Source organism: Cydia splendana, chromosome 5 (assembly GCF_910591565.1).
Source record: "Cydia splendana chromosome 5, ilCydSple1.2, whole genome shotgun sequence".
NCBI classification, from domain to species: Eukaryota; Metazoa; Arthropoda; class Insecta; order Lepidoptera; family Tortricidae; genus Cydia; species Cydia splendana.
In genome coordinates this window covers 23,381,384-23,397,909 of record NC_085964.1, presented here as the reverse complement: position 1 = coordinate 23,397,909, position 16,526 = coordinate 23,381,384, and the positions used below count along the sequence as shown (strand labels likewise).

Sequence of the window (16,526 nt, the reverse complement as noted above, 5' to 3'; positions counted from 1 at the left end):
TTAACTAACTACTGTGCCATTGATATCGGTATCGGTATCGGTATCGCCGATTATTTACATTAAAAATCGGTATCGGTATCGTATCGGCAAAATCATGTATCGTTACATCCCTAATTATTATGTAGGTCTGTATGTCTTCGGATATATGTAAGTTATTTCGTTATATCAAAAAATGCTATTCTAAAACACAATGGAATATTTAAGTACCTACGTTTTGTTGTTTATGTGTAGTAAACTGTATTTTGCATTTCTGATAATTATTATCAAAAGGGATTTTAAGACTCATTTCCGTGATATACAACTACGTTGATAAACAATGATAAATTGTGAACTTGGCTCTCTCATGCACATATTTATCGTTAATTTTGTATATGTATATTATTATATAAGAATTAAATATATAAGGAGAAAATATTATATAAATATTACCTACTCGCAGCGAGGCAGTGGTTTTTTTTTAAATGAATGTAGCTTATAAAAAAAGTATTTCCTAATCAAAAGATGAAATCAGGTACCTATTCAACCTCTTAAAAAGTCAAGTTACTGATGATTATATAATCATATATGTGTACATATGTACACACCAACGATTTTGGCGTTCTTTCATCAGTTAGATAATAACATCAACAAATCTTTGTGGTCTGTGGTTTTAAAGAACTAAATTATTCAATTTCCTCTGAATAATAAAAAACTTTACTGAAAATCAGTGTAAGTGGTGTTAAGTGATGCAATAAATAAATGCTAATGTTTTTCTGGCGGAGTAAGCATGGCATGTCGTTATTATATGCACCCCTAAAGCAGTTAGAAACCACTTTCGTAAATTGTAGCTAATATTTTTTTCTTGACTGTACATAGAGGTAAACAAGTAGGTACTATACAATCTTTAGCCGACTTCAAAAAGGAGGTTCAACTCGCCAGGGTATTGTTTGTTTACCAACTTTTTTATGACAAGTCCCGTTTTCGTATGTGTAAAAATTTAAATTAGTGTGTTACCTACATTTTTGTAAATCTTAATTGCACAGGGATATATTGCAATAACGTACAAAAGGCGGACTTAATGCTAGAAGGCATTCTCTACCAGTCAACCATCGGGCCAAACAAATTGTGTTTCGATTTGTGAGAAGGTGGACTTAATGCTAGAAGGCATTCTCTACCAGTCAATCATCGGCCCAAACAAATTGTGTTTCGATTTGTGAAATTGTGATAAGTTTCATTGTTTTTCTTTTTAAGTACGTGGAAACTGGATAAGTGGAACCTGGGTTAGTGGAAAACCTCTTTAAGTGGACCCAAGTTCTCGGTTCCAGTCCCTTGGCAACGAATTACCTCTATAAGTGGAATTTTGGGACCTCTATAAGCGGAATCCATTTTTTCGAAAATTTCTTATTTTTACCTCTGTAACTGGAAGCAGCCGTCTCCGAAACCTCTATGAGTGGAATAGCTCGGCGTTATAAAATTTGTATTTTTAATAAACCGTCACAAGGAGGGTAGTTTGTTTCGTTAACATTATGGTTCGTGTTTTAACTACGTATTTTGTATGAGATCACACATCGTTCAGTTTTTTTTGCATTAAAGTACAATCGGTACATTGATTTATTTAACCATACTGGTTTCTCTTGCATAAATAAATATTAGGAGTGATTTTGTTTTTGTAATTTTGAAAATTGTATACGAGTAGGTACTGTGGATTATTTACAGTATTGCTTTTTTTAAAGTCAGGATTACATACCTATTTTTGTTAATACATACATATCTACATACATATTTAATAAAAGATGATTATTTAAGTCTTGATCATACCATACGTGACCTCTATAAGCGACATTACTAGCATCCACAACCACTGTTAGCGAGAGCCTCCGTAAGTGAGAAAACGTTTTATTTGAACCTGGTTTAGTGGAAAACTGGATAAATGGAAAACCTGGATAAGCGGAACTAAACAGCCGGTCCCTTGCGATTCCACTTATCCAGTTTCCACTGTAGGTAGGTGCGTATGTTCTTTGTTCTTCATCGAGGACTATGTAGATGTACTACTATGAGAAGATCATTATTTGGAAGGAAGATACTTACAAAAATCATCAAGTTTGTCTTTAGTTTAGTATTGTTAAGAAATTAGGATGTAATCTTCTACTTTCTTCCCTAGGCCAAAAAGGTAATTAACACCCATAAATATCCAGACGTCCTTGGATCGATGGGGCGAAGGACGATGCGCGCGCAGCCAGAAACTGACCAATCGGAGCTCAGGAAACCGCCCTAAATCCAAAACGTCGTAAAACTACAGAACTACATTCAAAAATGAACCTTGTAACATTCGGGAAACGATTTAAAATGGATTGATAAGGTAAGAGAGAGTAGGATATTTTGAGCGTGGATAAACCGTGCATTTTCAGCGGAGAGTCAACCTTATTCGATTAGTGATAAAGTATATTTTTGTTTGAAAACGAATTGAGATAAGATCTCGTGAAAATGGTTAATTTTCTGTTAATTAATAAATGAAGCAGGTCTCAAATAGTCTCAATTAATGACTAAGATACACTGTTAACAGTTTAAATTTAAAAGTCTAGATCTATACGGATATAGATTTGGATTTCCGAACATCTCCGATGTTTACCGAAAACATACGATTTATTGCCGAACGATAATTTATTGATAGTAACTGATAAATCTTTGGTATAGTGGTTATTATGATTTTTTCTTGACCTTATGATTAAACTATGTATAATAAAAATGTTCAATCAGATTTATATTTTCATGATTATGAAATATACAGAGCCGAAGTTAAATATTTTTGAATGGGTACTAAAAACTTTTTAGCATTTAATATTTATGTACTTACCCAAATTATATAGGTATGTGACTTGTAACTCTAAAAAAAATTCAATTATGTAACTCCCAAAAATGGGTCAATACAGTCCAACACAAATCCAGATAAAATGGGCGCATATTACATAACACCATCCTCAAACTACAAAAAACTAAATCCAGTAGAACCCACTTAATAAGATCAGGTTTCATACGATTTCCCCCGTAATACGATATTTTACTGGTGGTGCCTGTACCTTATTTTCATACATTTTTCACGGTTAAGTCGCAGTTTTGGCGTGGTCCTTTCAGAATCTTAGCGGGTTTTCCTATATCCTATTACCGATCCTATTAGCGCGCGTTCCAAATTTGAATTTTTAAAACCGATTAACGCACGCTCAAGGTTCCAAATTTAAAATTTAACTTACCCCAGCTCGATCCAGTACGGCCGAGGAACTGTCCGGTTTCCGAGTTCCATAGGAAGATCCTGAAAGACTCCCATCCTCCTAGGTCGGGCGGCGGCGCGTAATACTGCTCAGTAACCTTAGTTTTGTCCGCCATCTTCAAGCTCTAAACCCGACTGCGGTACAGAATCGATTCGCGCTTCGCCCTAGCACTCCCCCCCTCAGACTTACCCTGCTCTCCCCCCTCACACTTACCCCTGCAACCCTCTTACGTAACGATTACGCAAGGGCTGCGCGCGCACGATCAGCCCTAGTTTTTCACCGGCCAGTATCTAAGACCTTTACTTCCGATAGTCGCCATCAGATATATCTGAGCGGCCGAGCTGCTCAAAAATATCTGAACACGCATTTTGACGCCTTAACAATAGAGACGTGTTCAGATAATTGTGATGTAATTGCCGCTCCGATATATCTGATCGGGAGTGTACAATCCTTCTCAAAGCGCAAATATAAAGAGAGCTCTTCTTAATCTGGTTTCCCTATAGGGTTGCGAAACAACAATTTTATCAATTGCGTTCGCTGTGGACCGTATCACATTGGGTTAAGGTTGGTTTTTGTTTGTGTTTGTAATGGATAGCTTGGTTAGGTTTAGTTTGGTCATTAGGTTAGGTTGTTGCCTGAGGAATTGATTTGGGCATTGCGCGCCATGTCTGTGACTAGTTTTTTGCTGCTGTTTTGCTTGTGCTAATTCTATATTTTTAGTTCATGAACTACCTAGAAATAAAGTCAACAGCAAATATATTAAAGAACAAAATGTTCAGAAATATCTCAACAGCACTCTATGGCTTTCCATCAGATTAGAGAAGGCTCCTTATGCTTCATATGCAATAAGGACCTTTTTATCAGAAGTTCTATTAGTATTACAGACGTAAACATCCTTATTGCACTTGAAGCATAAGGACACTTCTGTGATGGAAAGCCACTATTGTTGGCATTAGAGTATGGGTTCACATGTTTGTGGGACCTCTATTCAGTACCCACCACGCCACGCTTTGTATAGGTAACAGTCATTGGAAAAGGTAGGTTTTTTTTTATTTTGAAGTCGATTTTTTTTCGTCAGATTTTGAGAAATAAACATCCCACATGAAACATGAAATCCCAATTTGGGACCAAAAAAATACGGACGTATGTAATTTTCCGATGAGTTTCGAAAATTACATACGTTTTCCTAACTCACGTTATAGATAATTAATTTTATTATAATTTAATTTAGTTAGGTTATCTTAAAACCTAACTAAAACAAACTAACAAAATTTAAAAATCTGAAATTCGCTCTTTGTTATTGTAACTAACATAATAACATTTAGATTTTTAACATTTGTTATTGATTTGATATTCTTATTCTCTCGGTGCAATATATTTAGGAAAAATAAAATAGATACACGTATTGACTGTAGGTACCTAATTTTAACAAATTTGCATTTGATCAAAATAAATAGAAATTAAAAAGTGGAAAATGTGTTTCCATTTGGTAACAAAGAAGGGAAATATAAATGTAATTTTTCAATTGGGTAACTTATTTTATTCGAAAATTAAATAAATAAAACTTAGAAATAATTGAATAAATAGTGTATTAAACTAAGTACAGTTTGAGCAAGAGCTGCAAGAGTTTAAAAAAATTACTTGCGTTATCACGCGCGACTCCATTCCATACTTGAAGTCGAGCTAGAGAGGTATGGAGTCGCAGTCTTGCTAAGCCGGTCTGATATTGAGATCTTGTAAACAAAGAAATTATTGACTGAATCATAGACTAATTAATAAACGAGACGCCTAAATTGGTGCAAATTTACAGCGGCAGTTTTGACATGAGATATAGATGCTTGTTCCGTACGGTGCCATACATTTTGTGGTTATTAAGCTGAGTACGGACAATGCGTTGCTTTGTTACGCGTAGTCGGGATACGCAGTCCACGCGTACATTGTACCAAAAACCGACTATGGCGGCTCGCTAGAGTGTACGCGTAGCTGCAAGTACGGACATGGTGTTCCAGGACACGCGTAACAGACTACGCGTGCCAATGTACGCGCAATCCGTACGCAGCTTTAGATTGTCAAGACTATTATGGCATAATATAACCACTAGGATCGTATAGCGCCATTTACTTCAACTGTCTACATTGGGCGTACGGCGTACAATATGGTATGGTATGGCGCCTCAATATTCCTCCGTCTATTAGGTGAAGTATTTATGAATACATTAGTTATTTAGAAAAGTAAAACGTAACGTCTATTTGGGACAAAACAGTGCACACGTAGGCCTAGTATGTGTTCTGTTCTCCTATTACTTGTAATATAATAATAATAATATACCTATGTTAACCGAAAATCCATCTACATGTGGTACATTGTAAAACACAAACGATTTTTATTTGACACTTTTGACTTGCTACAATTGTCTGTATATCGGAATTAGCTTAGAATATTAACAGAACTCATTTCTTTTTTATAAATGCATACAAATAATCCTAAAATTCAACTACAAGCAATACGCGGTGAGACGGTCACGAAACTTTGCTATTACATTCTAACAGGCACTTCATTCACTTCTGTGTTCTCAGTTTTTTCCAAAGGTCCAGCCTCACCCTTCGTCGCATTAGGCTTGGTCCAGGCCTGGCACACGCACGCGGGTCCCTGGTTCCCAGTGTGACCTCCTGTCACCTGGAAACCACTGGTCTGACTGCCTGTACTTTGGACTGCTTGAAACTGACCGGTACTGACTTCTTGACCAGTATATTGCCCTTGGGTTTGGCCCTGGAACTGCCCAGCATGATTTGGATATTGGTTTCCATTCTGGAATCCAGTTTGCGCTTGCCCTTGATACTGTCCTTGCTGATTTTGCCCCTGATACTGTCCATTTTGCTGATTCTGACCTTGATGCCCGTTTTGATACTGATACTGACCTTGTGCTTGGGTCTGTCCGTTTTGGACAGGGTATTGTGGGTATGTAGGTTGAGGTTGAGGATAGACTGGAGCGTTGTTCTGAGGATATGTCCCTTGGGTTGGTCCTGGGTAGAATTGTCCCTGATTTTGACCTTGAACTTGGTTTTGCTGCCCTTGTCCTTGGTACTGCCCTTGGTACTGGCCTTGGTAATTCCCTGGCTGGTAGTACTGTGGGTACTGCGGCTGGTATTGCTGGTTCTGCGCTGGTTGGTACTGTTGGCCAGGCTTGTTCTTGTGGTTGTTGACGATGTCGATCACGCCGAGGATCTTTTCTGGTATGTGGAGGGAGGTTCTGGGGTCCAGCACCATGTGGGAGGTTGTGAGGTGTAGTGTTGATACTAGGATTAACTGAAAATGAAATACCTAGTTGATTATTTATGATTCTAAATGATGCGGTTGTAGCAATGAAAAATTTTTCATTTTGGACTTTCTCATGTTAATGGTAAGTATTTAGTAAGTTCATTAGGTACGTATTTCTCTATTAAAAAAATATTAAGTATCTGTGATTTATGAAAAGAACAAACCTTAAATAATACATAGGTACATTTATATCATTGATTTATATATGCACCACTTTTATTTTAGATTTAAACAGTTATTTTTCGCCACATTTTAAGAATGTACCAATAAATTTATAAATCCTGTCACTTTACTAAATAGGTACCTATAAAAAATAACGAAATTATGACTGAAATAGAACCAGAATAGAATGGAAAAATTCAACTAAATTAATATATGTATAAAAAAATACAATTAGACACTCACAAGAACCGAGATCTTCCTTAGCGCCTCCATCGTGTCTAATGTATGTCAGTCCCCAGGAGCGTCAGCTGCAGTCTGCCGAAATCGCGTTTGTATGTCAGTTACCGGCTGTGTCAGTTGCAGTCTCAAGTGCGATTGCCGAAAATGCATCGGAGCCCGACTTTATATCGTCCTCGGAACAGGGGTGTCACAAGAAATTACATTCATGTCGCCTGTCAGGCAAGGTGGTTGGCAGGGTTGGCAATTGGCGAAATTTACTCTCAAAAAAATCCAAAACATTAAATTGGCTTGTAGGGAGCATTCCACGAGCTGTCCCGTACAAACGCATTTTGTTTCGTGTATTTGAACTTTTTTTTTGGCGTTTAAATCTGATGATTATTTTTTTGTGCATATTTTTGACCATTTGGCACAGAAAAAGAAACTTCTATACCAGTAAATCTTCAGAAAATTTACGTTCGTACGTGACAAAGGTAGACAATTTCATGAAATGCTCCGTATGTTAAAAATTAGAAAATAAAGACCAATAAAGATTCGATAAACAAGTATTTACACAGGTTTACGCGAACCTCGTTACTTTAAATATAATTATTGTTAGAATAAGTACCTATCTAAATTTTGGGGTATGATATTTACTCTGTAGTTTTAAGTACCTAAGTTAACAATTACTTGTTATGCTAAGAGTGGTGATTTTTTTAATTTTTGAACTGTTTGAGTTCTGGTGGGGAGAGTGTGGTGTCTGTTTACTTTACGTTTACCTGTGTCTTTATTTTTACTGTCTCTATGGCAGCTTGTCTATGCCAAGAATAGCGTCCGTGTATATGGAGTTATAGTGTCTCATCAATAAATAAACTCTATTAATTAATTGGTGTTTTAATAATTGAGATATTACAGTTACTATATTTAATACAAGCCACTCCTTAGCCCTTTTTTTAAACCATCGTCTCATGTAATTTTGTTAAGGTGAATCAGGCGAATGGTTGGATTTTTAATAACAACAGTTAGACGTACTTACCTATTTTAACATTTTAAACCGTAAGTATATTATGTTACTTTCCTAACTGGTAAATGGAGGACGAAAAGAAGATTATAACATTTTAATTAATTTTTAGATGAAAATACAAACATTTCAACACAACCAATATGTCCAAGTAGGTACCCTATTATACATATTACATTCAATTGAAATATTTTTCATTCAGGTAGGTACCTACTTTTAAACTTTTTTTTAAATTTCTTACATAAGGTGGCAACCCTACTTAGGATGCGCGTGCGCGTGTGATGGAGGGCCGCGAGTTATCTCGCCCTTTGACAGGGCCCGCTATCCCGGGGCCTAGCGGGACTCGCGATTATCGCTCACTTCGATTCGAACTCAAGTATACCAATGGATTTTTAACCGATAGCAATAGTATGTAGTTACCTTATCAGCATACGTCGGGGTTTTTGGTGCGGGAATGTTTTAGACTAGCCAAAAAATAGGCGAAAATTGTAAAAACTGATACTATTACAAACAATTCTAAGTTCTAAGCATATTTGAAGCTTACTACACTACCTATTTTTAATTCTTATATTTTTTTTAAAAACAAAGTTATAAATACACGATAATATATGCTGATCAACCCTCATTCTCTTATTATTGCGATATCTAACTAGAGAAAAACTATTTAATTCATAAATATAAGACATTCACTGGTGGCCCGACAGATTGCTATATTTTATTTTAACCCACTTCTTAGAAAGAAGGGGACACGAAACAGAATAACAGCGCCACCTACAACAATTTAGCATTCATGATTAATATATATTATATTATTTATATATGTATACGACGCAGATCTGCCTCGACTCTATAAAGCTGCCTCCGGTCTGGACCGATCAAAGTGGAATGCTCTTGTGTTGGAGGCCAAGACTCAGTTTGGGTCATCGCGCCAACCAAGTGAGTATATATACGACGCTCTCACTATATCCTATAAAATTATAAATATAAAACGTAAAAGGGAATATTTTTTATACAGCAAATAACGTGGTTAATGGTACATACAATCCTAAAAAAATTACTTAAAAGTATCTTCATTAATCAATCAACGTAAATAGTATTTTATACAATCGTGATATAATAGAGAGCTTTTCAGTCGAGTACCGTGTTTCGAAAAGTTTCTCAGTCGAATTTCTCCGGCTTGACCCGCACTGTCAGCGGACGATCGAAGATCGCACACGCACCGTGTGAATTTTGCGCCAACTTTTGTTTATTTTTGGTTAAGGGGCCTTTGAGTCAGGGCTCGGAACCGGTATTTTTAAAAAACACCGAATTAGCCCAATATTTTGAATTATTTTATGCTCTTGCCGTAGGACTGAATCGTGTATTTAGGTAACAACTTTGTGTTATTAGATTGTCCCATTCAAAATGAAATAATAAAGCAAAGGACGAAAAAGAACGTAATAATACCGGTATTTTTGTATGGAGCAAATACCGGTTTCCGACCCCTGCCTTGAGTATTTTACAAAAATTTGTTAGTTTTGAATTTTAATACCTATGTATAATAAAACTAATAAAGTTAAGGTATTATTTCCCTGATTAATATCGCTCCCTAATGAACAGTTCGTGGATAGTAAAATCTTTATTTACATTTAAATTATAATATATTCGGTGAAAATAAATTTTTTATTTGAGTCAAACTTGTCAAAGTACCTAATAAACAGTGTTTAGTTTTAAGTTTATTAAATACATATGTATGTTAGTCTGTAAGGTATTTGTAATATTGGCCTTGTTGCCTGATTTAAATTTCTAAATTAATAAATACGTACGTATGTACGTTTACACCGTATTAAACGAAATGAATTGAATTGAATAAATAAATCGTCCTTTGGATTTATATATTACAACGCGCACTTGCACTGCACGCCTACGCACTTGCATCAACTGTGCATAGTTGCCCGTGCCCTTTATATGTAGAACTGAAACATTGTGGTACCTACGCAACGTAGGCGTGGACCAAAGCCTTATATCTAAATAAATAGTCATTTCAGGAAAAATACCTACTTATTGTTCCTCCCTATAATCGATTAACGCTCTCATTTTAAAACGACATTCTCAGCTTACATGTAAATTTCATTCGATAACGTGACGTGACATTATGCGTTTGCGTTAAGTCTCATTTTTTTAACAGCGCGCCAAGTGGGACGTTTTGGAATCTCAAAATCCCATACAAAATTTGACTTATCGCAAACGCGTACGTCCGTCACGCTATCGAATGAAATTTACACTAGTGTGGCTACCACCAGTTTGGCACTAACTCAAACGCTGTCGAGAACGTAACTTAGCGTATTAGTTATAGTGTGTAGCTTTCAAATAGAGCTCGACGGCTAATGGTAACATTCCATTTCTAACCGCAGCTGCACTACCGGTACTGAACGCGTCGCTGTCATTGTCAATTTCCATAGTAAAATTGACAGTAATGCAGCTATCGTTGGAAATGGACTGTCACCTTAATCCTATTGTCTATTGTTAAGTAAAACCGCTCGTGCCACGTGCCACAACCACCTGCATAAAAAATACGTACTTCGGTTACTGAGTGCCGGCGAGTCGAACGCTACAGAACCAGTCTAAAATGTGTCATCGAGATGCGTAACAAAGGCGCGTTATCGGAGGGCGCACCTACACTGGTTTTTTGAGCGTTGGACTAGCCCGCGCTCAGGTGCCAAATAGAATAATTAAGACTCTTTTTTGCAGGTAAGTAGCACGTGCGGTTTTACTTAACAATAGACAATAGGATTAGCCGTCGAGCTCTATTTGAAAGCTACACACTATACCGTATATGTTAGTTTTGACACGGTCAGTGTCAGTGACTCGTGATACGGGTATAGAGGCTCGGTACGCCCCCTTAACCAACCTATCACCATCCTCAGTAACCGAATCGCTGTGTTTCTCGGAAGCGATCCGTTTACCCGCGAATTTATTTTAATCGATGCTGTACGCCTTTATCGTATTGTTCACTGATGGATGATGCCCTAAACCTCCGTGTATTTTTAGGGTTCCGTACCTCAAAAGGAAAAAAACGGAGCCCTTATAGGGTCACTTTGTTGTCCGTCCGTCTGTCTGTCAAGACCCTTTATCTCAGGAACGCGTGGAAGTATCGTGTTGAAATTAAGTAAAACCTTATATGTGTCGCTTAACTTCAAACTCGGGTAAATCCATTCGACCCTCTCAGCAAATGTCTACCCTATTACCTTTTCTTAATACCAAAATCGCATAATCTGACAGATGGATTTACCCGAGTTCGAAGTTAAGCGACTCATATGTATATGTACTCAGGTCTACGGTCCATAGAACCAGTGAAAAAATTATACTTATAAGTCAACGTAAAAAAGAGATACGGCCGTTTATGCCGCAAAAAATGTATAAGTACCTATTTCTCCTGTCTCAGGCTAGGCATATCGTATAATACAGGAAGAACTCACTTACAGGTAAGTTCGTTTAATCTTTTAATTATTCTTTGATTTCGACACTCTCGAGGGAATAATAAGAAAGGCTAGAACTATGAAATTTAGTAATATCGTCTTACACTACACTACTACAGGGAAAGTTCCGAAACTATAAATTTGTAAAAAACCGGGCAAGTGCGAGTCGGACTCGCGCACGAAGGGTTCCGTACCATAATGCAAAAAAAAAACGGAAAAAAATGCACAACGAAAACGGTCACCCATCCAAGTACTGACCACGCCCGACGTTGCTTAACTTTGGTCAAAAATCACGTTTGCTGTATGGGAGCCCCACTTAAATCTTTATTTTATTCTGTTTTTAGTATTTGTTATTATAGCGGCAACAGAAATACATCATCTGTGAAAATTTCAACTGTCTAGCTATCACGGTTCGTGAGATACAGCCTGGTGACAGACGGACGGACGGACGGACGGACGGACGGACAGCGAAGTCTTAGTAATAGGGTCCCGTTTTACCCTTTGGGTACGGAACCCTAAAAAAAATAAGTTAAATTTGTACGGTACCCTCAGTGCGACTCCGGTGCGGTCCAACTCGCACTTGTCTGGTTTTTTTCAACTCTATTCCCTTAGTAATAAGGGTGATAGCTGGTAGCCTTAGCTACCAAAAACAAATGAGTGTAACAGCCATTCAAAGATCATTTTTAATTTGGAATCTGATGCGTGGCAATATAGTAGATAATTGAATGAATTTGTAGGGTGGTTAAGGCTGATATGTGTCAGGTGGACGATTAACTGTTGTTTTGGTAATTTCTCTCTGTACAGATTATTACGCCTGTAAGTTTACAATGACCGAATCCATTATTGCTTAAAGATTTACCCCCTTGTTCATAATTCATAAAGGCACGTATTTAACCGGTCAACTAATTAATCGAATTTGGGTAGGTACCTAGTTTAAAATAATAGAAATGGGTATTAAAATTAATAGTTTGGCAACTAAAACGGAGCCTTAAAATATATCAATATGAGTTGTATTTTAATGCCGTTAAGTACAGCTTTTGTTTATTTTTAGGCAGGTACCAAATATTTATTTATCAACTGAATTATTATATTGGAGACTATTTATGTAGCACATTTTAAAAAGAAAACGGCTATCTATTAAATATATTATTAAAAATGAAGTTCTTTTAAAATATTTTGTTTGGTCACTACACGGTCAACCTAACACGCTCCGCCTCGCTTCGCTCGTCGTCGCACCTATCTTTTCACTCTGGCAGAACGCAGTGGTAACTATTGAAATTAGTAATTAAAAATTTTAAGACCTAATGGTATAATGGCCATTAGGTGTTTCATGATTAGGAATTTCGACTATAAGTATAGTAGGGTATTAGTATTATATGTAAATAAATTTGTGGTGGTTTGTGGATTAGGAAATTCGTCAATTTAAAGTACTAGGTATGCATATGTTTAAATTTAAATTATTAAAAAATTGAGTATTTAAAGCTTATGTATAGGTATCTTAGGTATTCTGTTTATGTACAAAATTAGTTGTCAACTTATTATTTTAGACGCCAACCTATCAATTCAAGTTCCCTATAATTTTTTTGGGTGGCTTGATTTTGCTGCCACTTTTTTAATAATATGATGCTTAAATTTGAGGCAAATATAAATTTATTGGTGCTAAAATATTAATGCACAGCCAAATTATATTATTACATGCCCAGTGAAAGTTCCTGTTTAATATTTTAGTTGCCCGGTTAATAATAAGCCATTCATAAAACTTTATAAGCCTCTAGTTTATGTTTTATCCCTTTCTTACGAATGCACAAGTCAAGATGACAGAGTAAGACAAGCGATTAATAGCTAACTAGGCTTGTAGCGCGTTTGTGATTTGATTCTTATCGTCGTGAGCTACAAACTAACTCCATAAACAAGAAACCTGTCTTTTTAATAATTTTGCGCAATTATCCTCAAGGAACCCTAAAATAAAATAAGTGTTCTAAATAGTGCTTGATTTATCCAGTTTCCACGGGAGGTCGGGAGGAAACTAGTACAAATGTAGCAATCAGCATTTCCTTTAAACGACCACGTCATTCTAATGTAGGTAAGTATCTACTTATAGTGTCTTTGTGTGGGAGACTACCTATGTGTATAGAATTGAATAACTAAAAAAAACTAATAGCTAAAAAAAATAAATGAAATGAAAAAGTACCTAGCTATACGTATACCTACATTACTTAACTATTATACTTAACTTTTACCAAAATAACGACTCCACGAAACCGTTTATAAATGTCACTAAAATCAATTAAGTGCACTGTTAAAATATGATTAATGAATGTACGGTCTACCTACATGAGGTGTTGCGCTTCACCAAATCTCATTGATTTACAACAAAATCACTATATAATTTGCCTATAAAATATATATACCTACATATCTTTCAAACTGGGCCAGCCGTCTTCGAAAAATCAGGGAACTTACTCTACATAAAAAAGCAAAAAAAGCAAATTTTTTTTTTATTAAGATCACGATGAATGATGAATCACCCCTCTCTAGTTAAATACCAACATTACATAATACCTACCAAAATTTATCTGGAACCTGTATTAGTAAATACATTTTTCAAACCAAATTTAGAATAAAACAACGAAGATAAATTGAAATTATAAATAGTTATAAGTTCCCGTATATTTAGTAGCACGGTAATGTAAAGGTTATTTGCAAATCAAGAGTGCCTAGGTACTTTTATGTAGCAGTAATTCGAATGATTCTCGGTCGAGGGGCAGCGGATGGCACTATGCAAGATAGGGATACAGCTTCAATATTTGTTACTATCTTAATGTTTTATTGTTGACAATGTCAACCAAGTGAAATATCATTTATAGTAAGTATAGTCAACCAATTTGCTTAAGAACCAAAATCGAGTTGAGGTCACGCACACAACAACATTCCATCTATAGTTCGTTTTTTTTAGCATTAGAAATAAGGCAAACAATCTTGATGTGTCCTTTTATTGAAAAACACGTTTCAAAAATAAGTCACGGCAAATATGTAACAATTATGAATCTAATACGATCATTTATATTCTTCTGCCTTCATAAGTAATATAATAGTTAGGTACCTACTGATTTTTAAAAAGCGTTTTTCAATTAAAAGACATATATTTAATTACACAAACGGGTCTACCGCGATATAATTTCATTGTTTACGGGTAGCTGCAATTTCTTTGTCTACCCCAAACATTTTTATGAACTAATTTCGGGTAGTTTAGTGGTGTTTTATTAATATCTCTGTTGACATTTGTTGGAACGTCAGTCTTTCCGTGACCACAGCTGCTGCAACTCAGCTGAAACGTCGGAATTAAAGGTAAAAACAATGAAATTATATCGCGGTAGACCCGTTTGTGTAATTAAATATGTGTACAAAACGCGAGAGTTTAAAGTGTTATAATTAAAAGACATGTCAAGCTCACTTACCTTTTTTATAATACTAAAAAAAACCGGGCAAGTGCGAGTCGGACTCGCGCACGAAGGGTTCCGTACCATAATGAAAAAAAAATGGAAAAAAAATGCAAAAAAAAAACGGTCACCCATCCAAGTACTGACCACGCCCGACGTTGCTTAACTTTGGCCAAAAATCACGTTTGTTGTATGGGAGCCCCATTTAAATCTTTATTTTATTCTGTTTTTAGTATTTGTTGTTATAGCGGCAACAGAAATACATCATCTGTGAAAATCAACTGTCTATCACGGTTCGTGAGATACAGCCTGGTGACAGACAGACGGACGGACGGACGGACAGCGAAGTCTTAGTAATAGGGTCCCGTTTTACCTTTTGGGTACGGAACCCTAAAAACGAACTATAAGCTAACTATACACCGACGTTGAGGTAACAGAATCTAGAAGTGAGCTTATATTTTCTTAGAAATTTGACGTTTATGATGACACTCCGCACTCTGTCACTGCCAACTTCAGAGTTAGGGCGATTGTGCACTACAATGAATTTTACTGTCCGGCAGTCCGAGTTTTTACGGTCCGATATGGCACGCCATTAAATGTATATAGTAGCTTGTGCACTAGACGTAATTTTACCGTCCGACATTTTACTTTTCCCGGTCCGAGATGACAGCTATGAAAAACGTGTTTATGCTTGTGCACTGCGTCTGGAATTAGTATTATTCATGACTTGGTCGGGCGGGGGCGGGCTAGGGGGGGTGTGTGTTTCATGCCACTGCGCCGCACCTGCGAGTAAATAGACGGACAAGTGCACAAGCCAATCATCCGTTTTTTTCATGCCATATCGGACCATGAAAACTCAGACTGCCGGACAGTAAAATTCATTGTAGTGCACAATTGCCCTTAGTGTAAAGCCAGTTTAAAATAAATCACGGCGCTGGTTCCGTTCAGCATCGGCCGTCCTATTATCCTGCCCCGCGCTGTCATCGGCGCGCGCGCAGTCGCGCCGCAGCTGCCCGCAGGATCTCACACTAAGGACTAGGTCAGTACCTACACTCTACACTCTAGATACTCTACTCTAGGTAGGTAGTACTTTATATTTTAGTTCCCCCATAAAAGTATTTTTTTTTAGTTTTAACTTCTCAAACTAAGTAGCGGCTCACAAAATACACCTCAATTTTATTCAAATATTGACTGGATCATACTACTCGCCTATGACCATATTTTTGCCTGTTGCCGAAAGATCAAAGGCTATCAAGCCTCATTTCCTGATTAAACCCTTATCCCTATAATTCCTATAAAGGGGTCGTCATTTCCTATCCACTTATTTGCACACAAGCTGTTAACTATTATCGACCAAAATACAAGTGTGTCAATCATGTTAATACACATATTTATTGTATCTCCTAATAACAGCATAAAGAGGTACATATTTGTAAGGGTGCGTATTCACTATAAACAATATTTGGGATACACTGCACCCGTACCATGTGTCAGTACAGTACAGTGTCAAAACTGACATCAACGTCTACGTAATTTACGTTCTATACATCGCGCACTAATATGCGAGTACGAGTGAGATACATAGAAAGTAAGTTACGTTCTCGATTAATCTCGATAGAGTATAAACTCTAAGCCAAACACAGTCAGTACAATGTTTCAGCTCACA

The 16,526-nt window shown here is 36.6% G+C and overlaps 2 protein-coding genes across 2 annotated transcripts in view; both read right to left on the bottom strand.

The window, feature by feature from the left end:
- The window catches only part of LOC134790361 (sodium/potassium-transporting ATPase subunit beta-2-like), a 34,560-nt gene extending 31,150 nt beyond the window's left edge, over positions 1 to 3,410 (bottom strand). The window contains exon 1 of the mRNA XM_063761130.1: positions 3,228 to 3,410. Coding sequence (XP_063617200.1) covers positions 3,228 to 3,360 — 133 coding nt within the window. The 5' untranslated portion in view covers positions 3,361 to 3,410. The remainder of the gene's footprint in view (positions 1 to 3,227) is intronic.
- Positions 3,411 to 5,767: 2,357 nt separating this feature from the next.
- Positions 5,768 to 7,042, bottom strand: LOC134790308 (calcium-binding protein P-like). Its single transcript, XM_063761081.1, has 2 exons — positions 6,969 to 7,042; positions 5,768 to 6,551 (listed from the first exon to the last, which is right to left on the bottom strand). The coding sequence occupies exons 1-2, from the start codon at positions 6,996 to 6,998 to the stop codon at positions 5,781 to 5,783; spliced, it is 801 nt and encodes a 266-aa protein (XP_063617151.1). The 5' UTR covers positions 6,999 to 7,042; the 3' UTR covers positions 5,768 to 5,780.
- Between the last annotated feature and the right edge of the window lie 9,484 nt (positions 7,043 to 16,526).